The 7928-nt window shown below is 31.3% G+C and overlaps 1 protein-coding gene across 1 annotated transcript; it reads left to right on the plus strand.

Moving 5' to 3' along the window:
- Positions 1–4154: 4154 nt before the first annotated feature.
- LOC106474376 (thioredoxin domain-containing protein 2-like) lies at positions 4155–4838 on the plus strand (the record flags this gene model as incomplete). Its single annotated transcript, XM_013935067.1, has 1 exon — positions 4155–4838. A coding segment is annotated over one exon (684 nt), but the record flags the coding sequence as incomplete, so codon positions are not given.
- Positions 4839–7928: the final 3090 nt, after the last annotated feature.

Consider the following 7928-nt stretch of genomic DNA (forward strand, 5'->3'; position numbering starts at 1 on the left):
ACAAACAACAGTAAACTGGAACAAATTGGAAACAGTTTAAAGTACGTACAAATAGAGAATGACACATTACATAAATCAATATTTTATTTCGTCAGTAACCTATACACTGTAAATATTTTCTATATTATGCTAACATTTCAAGCTAAGTGAATTATTTCTTTATGATTTATTTTACTCTGATTTAATGGGTGGTATTTTTGACAAAATCATAAAGGTTTATGTATTCTCCTTTCGTCACCTGTAAATATGAAAATACTTATAAATTAATATAAAAATGGTTTATATCAAAATATTGTCGTAGACAAGAATGGTACACTGAAAATAAAGTAATCATTAAATGATAACTTGAGATTTGGACACCAGGTCATAGTTATGAATTACTATTTTAAAAAAAAGGACTTTGAACTGACCAGAAATGTTCAGCAAAGCAACTAAAAACTTTGAATCAGAAAACTCTTGAAATGTTAGTGTTCAGTCTATTCAAAATGAAACGATAATCACACATCTCGGAAGTACAATAACTCAGTTGATTTTAGATTGTCAACTTAAATCAGATTACGAGGTTTATATTTTAAATAAAATGAGACGTTTTGTTACAAGTTAACCAATTAGAGATCTCTTCAATGTGAAATGGTGTAATACGTTTTAAAAATAACTCGTGTTCACTTGGTTACAAAACAGACAAAATTAAAAGTTATCCTGGTGAGGAACCAAATAATTAAACATCATTAAAGTTAAGAATAAAAACCGAATTTCAAAGCTAGTCAGCATCAACTTCGAGAAAGTTTCAATATTAATTTACAAAAATGTGAAAACCAGAATCACTAGGGATTCTCACGTCAAAAAAATTTAAGGTCGAGGCTTTGTTTTGATGAAAACCAAACACATAACGATTTGAATCTAAGAAATCAATCCTCAATTTTTTTAAAGGAATAAATGCTTAATTTGAACATGGGTTAAAACTATTTGAAGAAGGTCAAAATATTTTTGAAAATCAATTATGAAAAATTTTTTATAAAGAAGGATCAAACTACTGAAACGTATATTGATGGAGATTCAAAGGATTTTTTTTTTCAATCTGATAAACAATCAGACTTCTGAATGATTTTTTGCACTTGGAATAAAAATCAATATGGAATATATATATATATATATACAATCGTATCTATGTAGACCTGATTAGAATAGTTACAGAGTACTTAGGTAAGGAACGATCTCTGTCAACCAATAACCATCCAAGGATTATCTTCACAAGTCTTGGTGGTTTTCCCTGTTTCTCTACAACTCTGAAGGTCAGTCATCTTATGTCCTCTACATCTGTAAGTTCCCTGGTGTGCAAAACAATAAAAAACAACATAGTAAACAGCTCACAAACCTCATGCTATTTTACAGATAAATTAATAAAAATTATAATCATGTTATTAAATACCATTGTACAATGGCAAACAATAAGCATACTGTAATATTCTGACTAAAAATACATTTGTCAGATTAAATGGTTGTGAATTGATCTTAACTTTTCATAAGATAACAAGTATGCAAGTTATCAATTACAGTTTGATTACTAGCATTATATGCTTGTAATACAGTTTGATTACTAACATTATATGCTTGTAATACAGTTTGATTACTAACATTATATGCTTGTAATACAGTTTGATTACTAACATTATATGCTTGTAATACAGTTTGATTACTAACATTATATGCTTGTAATACAGTTTGATTACTAACATTATATGCTTGTAATACAGTTTGATTACTAACATTATATGCTTGTAATACAGTTTAATTACTAACATTATATGCTTGTAATACAGTTTAATTACTAACATTATATGCTTGTAATACAGTTTAATTACTAACATTATATGCTTGTAATACAGTTTGATTACTAACATTATATGCTTGTAATACAGTTTAATTACTAACATTATATGCTTGTAATACAGTTTGATTACTAACATTATATGCTTGTAATACAGTTTGATTACTAACATTATATGCTCGTGATACAGTTTGATTACTAACATTATATGCTTGTAATACAGTTTGATTACTAACATTATATGCTTGTAATACAGTTTGATTACTAACATTATATGCTTGTAATACAGTTTAATTACTATTACCCCATCTGATATCCAACACACCGTTCATGTAATACAATCATAGAACAATCTTAAATGTTCAAAATTCCTGTCTCTTGTACCTTTTCTGTACACTAGGGTGTAGACAAAGCATATCCTATGTACCAGAATTGTATCATAGATGTTAGGAGAATGACCTGATATTCATTGGGCTTTAAGTTTTCAAATATCATACTGACGTAGGAGCCGAGGAAATAGTGGAAGTTGATAATCGAATAACGGTCCGACTCGTTGAGCAGTTATTCTCACGAGATTTTGATAGTTGGAATAGTCAAACAGTAACGATCGAAAACACCAATTTCTTCAGTCACGACACCGATCGATTACGTTGAACATTGAAAGTAATTAAGACAAATCATTGAAAAATTATTTTCAACCAGTTTTTCATATTACATTAAATCTATATTGATTGGTCATCAATTACATTGAGTTAATCACCCAGCTCGAACTAACATGCACGTAAATTTCAATCATTCTGGCAAATGTAAAAATATGCAACAAAATTTGTTTAAAATACAAGCCATTAAGCAGTATTTACCTACTCCAGCATGCTGATATGTATTTGTTTTTTCTGTACCATAAAATGACTTTTGATTAAAACTCAATCATTCACTTTGAAACCTAAGCCTAATATTAGGTCTAGTTATAATATCGCTAGAGTACAAGTGTTTGAACTAAGCCTAATATTAGGTCTAGTTACTATATCGCTAGAGTACAAGTGTTTGAACTAAGCCTAATATTAGGTCTAGTTACTATATCGCTAGAGTACAAGTGTTTGAACTAAGCCTAATATTAGGTCTAGTTACTATATTGCTAAAGTACAAGTGTTTGAGATTTAAAAAAAAAAGTTATTAGCTTTATTTAACTTGTATAACATACACTTACTGTTACAACCTAGTGGTTGTGCTAGTCTTTGAAAAAAAACATTTTTAAATACACACCTTATAAAAACCTGTATTTTCAGCCATAACATTTACATTTTGTATCAAAATAGGTACTTGCTTATGTAACATTATTTCAGACTAACTAAGCTAACATGAAAAAAGCAACATGTCACCTATAGTGCCTAACACCCAAACACCAAGTACAATGGCACTGGATATCTTTATTAAAGTTACACATTAACAGTTAACAGGTGTATTACTCTCTCAGATTTAATTCAGTTTGTTACTTCCGGCAGCAAATGCTACCATCTGTTGACAGAAAATTATTATTTTAAGTACTTCTTTATGATATGATTATTAGTTTAATACAGTAAATAATATCACACAAAAAATATTTAGTTGTTAAATAACAAACTACCATCATACTTATTACTGGTAATTAACTAGTGTAATACTATAAAGGAAACATAGACATCCAAAAATTGACAATGTTATTATGAATCTCTACATGTAAACACACATTTTTTAAGAATGAATTACTCTGGTCAAAAGGATTTTAATTAATTTTTCATAAAAACCATCTTACATTGGCTGGTATTATGATTATTAAACAGTACACTTGATAATATTTTTAAAACCTTTTGTTGTTGTACATCCCCGATTATCAAAAACAAGTGAAAAACTATTGACAGAACAATAATTAAAATAAGACTGAACAATATAGGTAGGTTGTCGGTATATCTACTGATAGTAGACATTAAAACAATAGTGAAAAATAAAGGTGGGGTGTCTGTATATCTACTGACAGTAGACATTAAAACAATAGTGAACAATAAAGGTGGGATGTCTGTATATCTACTGACAGTAGACATTAAAACAAGAGTGAACAATAAAGGTGGGTTGTCTGTATATCTACTGACAGTAGACATTAAAACAAGAGTGAAAAATAAAGGTGGGTTGTCTGTATATCTACTGACAGTACAGACATTAAAACAATAGTGAAAAATAAAGGTGGGTTGTCTGTATATCTACTGACAGTAGACATTAAAACATGAGCCTAAAAAATCAGTATACTAAAATAGGTACACAAATATATGTTATTCAGTAACTTCAAAACCAGGGGAATGCTGCAACAAACTTGTCATTCAGTAGTTGCCATGTTTTATGTGAAACTTTTATACTGGAAGTGGTGATAAAAGTAGGTAGACCTAAGAAGGCTGATAAAACAGGTGAGTCAAAGTTAACATGTGGACCTAAGAAGGCTGATCAAACAGATGAGTCAAAGTTAACATGTGGACCTAAGAAGGCTGATCAAACAGATGAGTCAGAGTTTACATGTAGACCTAAGAAGGCTGATGAAACAGATGAGTCAAAGTTAACATGTGGACCTAAGAAGGCTGATGAAACAGATGAGTCAGAGTTTACATGTAGACCTAAGAAGGCTGATGAAACAGATGAGTCAAAGTTAACATGTGGACCTAAGAAGGCTGATGAAACAGATGAGTCAGAGTTTACATGTAGACCTAAGAAGGCTGATAAAACAGGCGAGTCAAAGTTAACATGTGGACCTAAGAAGGCTGATGAAACAGATGAGTCAGAGTTTACATGTAGACCTAAGAAGGCTGATGAAACAGATGAGTCAAAGTTAACATGTGGACCTAAGAAGGCTGATGAAACGGGTGAGTCAAAGTTAACATGTGGACCTATGAAGGCTGATGAAATGGGTGAGTCAGAGTTAACATGTGGACCTAAGAAGACTAGTGAAACAGATGAGTCAAAGTTTACATTGTTAGTCATGACTTGATACGTGAAACTATTAAAGTAATTTTTTTGAATTTAAACAAGTGGCTAGGATTTAATGATAAACATGAAAATAAAAATCATGTTTATTGAAGTAAATAGAATTTTTTCCCTGTTTATACTGTTTGAATATATTAAACAAGTGTTTAATTTAAAAAAAAATTAAATTTGCCAATACTATAAAACAGAAGTATTAAAATTAACGTAATATTGATTCAAGTATTAATACCTTTTGGATTGATGCTAAAAGAATTAATTCAGAGTGTTGAGGTGATAAGGAAACATGGAAGCCAAAATCTAGTGGTATGGAGGTAGCACAAGATTCATGCCCTCTTTCTTTCCAATGCAACATAAAAAAAGTACCTCTAAACCTTTTTTAATTGCAAACTTCAACTTAATAATCTAATTTTGTTAAATGTTTTTTTTACGAATCTTTCACTTGACATCCAATTTAAACATGTGTACACATGTAAGTTTTTCCTGGTGAAATATTGTTGTTAGGCTACAGATATCCGATGAGTGGCAAGAGTCGGAACGAACGAGACTTAGTATTCTGAACTGTGTTTTTGAAGAACTCTTCATAAAAAGAACTAAAATTTGGTTTCATAAGGTGAAGTATTCAGTTGAAAAGGTTTACAAGTAAGTTTCATGTTATGTTACATTAGGACGAATGACAAGTGATAATATATAAACACTACTTTACAAGCTAAACACTTTCATGTTCATTCTTCAAGTCCAGTGTCAGCATTGATTGATGATTACAGGTAAAAATATAATGAACATGAATTTTATGCAAGATTTTAGGAATTAGACCCCCCTGGAATGTGTAATGTCTAATAATAAAAGTACAAACACCGATATTAATATTCACATTATTGGGGGGGGGGGATTATCTTTTTCTGGTCGGAAAGGAACAATCAACATAAATTCATAGACAGAACAAATGATAGTGAAATTTAAGTTAGTGAAACTTGGACGTTACTCTTATTTTCAGATTCAAATTCAGGAACAATATCATCATATTACTTTTGCGATAGATTCCGGCTTAAAATATTTGATGTTACTGTTAGCTTACCCAAAAAGTTCAGTAGTTAATTTGATATTCGCGGCTGTGGTCTATAACCAATTCTTTCGTGGATAATAGTTTGTTTGGATTTTTGACTCTGGCCAGCAATAGCCGATGGCTCACCACTAATGACCGGACTCGTGCCCATTCCTTGTTGCACGCTCAGTGGCTTTCTTTCTTCTATCTCTTTCTTTAACGTTTCATATTCTTGAAGATCGTCAAGTTTCAATTCAATTCTAGTCGGATTTCTTCTGAACATATCCCCTAACTACAGGTAGACGATGAACAACTGTTAAGTTAAAACTAAGACTTGGCCTAATATAATAAATAATATGAAAAAAATCAAGCTTCCTGATAAGTAATACGCTGTAAAAATTATGATCAAAGTTACTTTAAAGTTCGATTCCTTATCTTAGGTAACCTTACACTTTATACATTATAGTATCGTCAATCTCAAGGGCTTTTCGTTTCGATGTGATTTAACTTATTCATGAAGATAACAGAAATTTTCATATGGCGTAAGACCTCAAGAATGGAAACATTAATGGCATCTCATGGTTAAATAAGTCGTTTTTAATATCATTAAAAAATATGGAGGATGGTGTGTTTGGCTTATGGTTTAGCGTTTTTTTATTTTATCTTACTGTTGTAACACCGAGACCCGAGTTTGCACAGACATGCCAATCGAACATGCTTTGCCCCTATTTAGTGCTGCTACCTAGTATTCATAAAAGTTAATCAACCTATAAAGAATAAAGTGAAAGTTTAATTTATATGCATATTTGGCCTCAAACCTCTTTGTATGCCGTCAATAAGAAATGCAAAATGAAATGTTATGTCAAAGTCTCATTCACTGGTGAAGAGTGTTACTGGAAAAAGTCAGATATTAGAAATAGAAGGAAATGTGTTTCGTGATTTGGGTGCGCACACATATTAGACATATTAATTTAGTTATATACAAAAGAAAACATTTCTATATTATATTTTAACAAGATACTCCATTAGTCAGTGTTCTTCTTTGTTTACTGGCAGCAAATAACGCAGATCAAAGCAGCTGCGCTTAAGTAATTAAAGAGAAATCTCGTACTTTAGATACGTCATTTCTAAATTTATTTATCATTAAACTTCTGAGTAGAAGTTAAACCACACCAGATGGCGTAAATGATTACTTGTAAGCTGTAAAAAGAAAAAAAAGAATTTTTGAGATGTAATTCCAGCTTTGTGTCGACATAAAAGAAAACTACTTCCTTTATGCTCAAATAAATTAAGGTATTAAAGCATGGAAGACCTGACAAGTTTCAGTAACTCCAGGTTGCCTTCTTTAGGAGTATTTTTCCTGTAGAAAAGTGTACGATATTTATAACCTCAAAAGTCAATTTACGTACTGGGAGTGATGATTTCATTTGGTTAGAATTTCCCGCAAAGCTTTGTGCTTAATTACAAACAAACATATCCTATGTTCACTTGTGTTACTATATTTCAATAATACCATCTTACTGACAGGTTCACGAGGTACAACTTACGAATACCACTCTGAACCGACAGGTAAAATTTAGGAATACCACTCTGTACTGACAGGTAAAATTTAGGAATACCACTCTGTACCGACAGGTACAACTTAGAAATACCTCTCTGTACCGAAGGTAAAATTTAGGAATACCTCTCTGTACCGACAGGTAAAATTTAGGAATACCTCTCCGTACTGACAGGTAAAATTTAGGAATACCTCTCTGTACTGACAGGTAAAATTTAGGAATACCTTTCCGTACTGACAGGTAAAAGTTAGGAATACCTCTCTGTACCGACAGGTACAACTTTAGGAATACCTCTTCGTACTGACAGGTAAAATTTAGGAATACCTCTCTGTACTGACAGGTAAAATTTAAGAATACCTTTCCATACTGACAGGTAAAAGTTAGGAATATCTCTCTGTACCGACAGGTAAAATTTAGGAATACCTCTCTGTACCGACGGGTAAAATTTAGGAATACCTCTCTTTACTGACAGGTAAAATTTAGGAATACCTCT

Source organism: Limulus polyphemus, unplaced genomic scaffold (assembly GCF_000517525.1).
Source record: "Limulus polyphemus unplaced genomic scaffold, Limulus_polyphemus-2.1.2 Scaffold7141, whole genome shotgun sequence".
Lineage (NCBI taxonomy): Eukaryota > Metazoa > Arthropoda > Merostomata > Xiphosura > Limulidae > Limulus > Limulus polyphemus.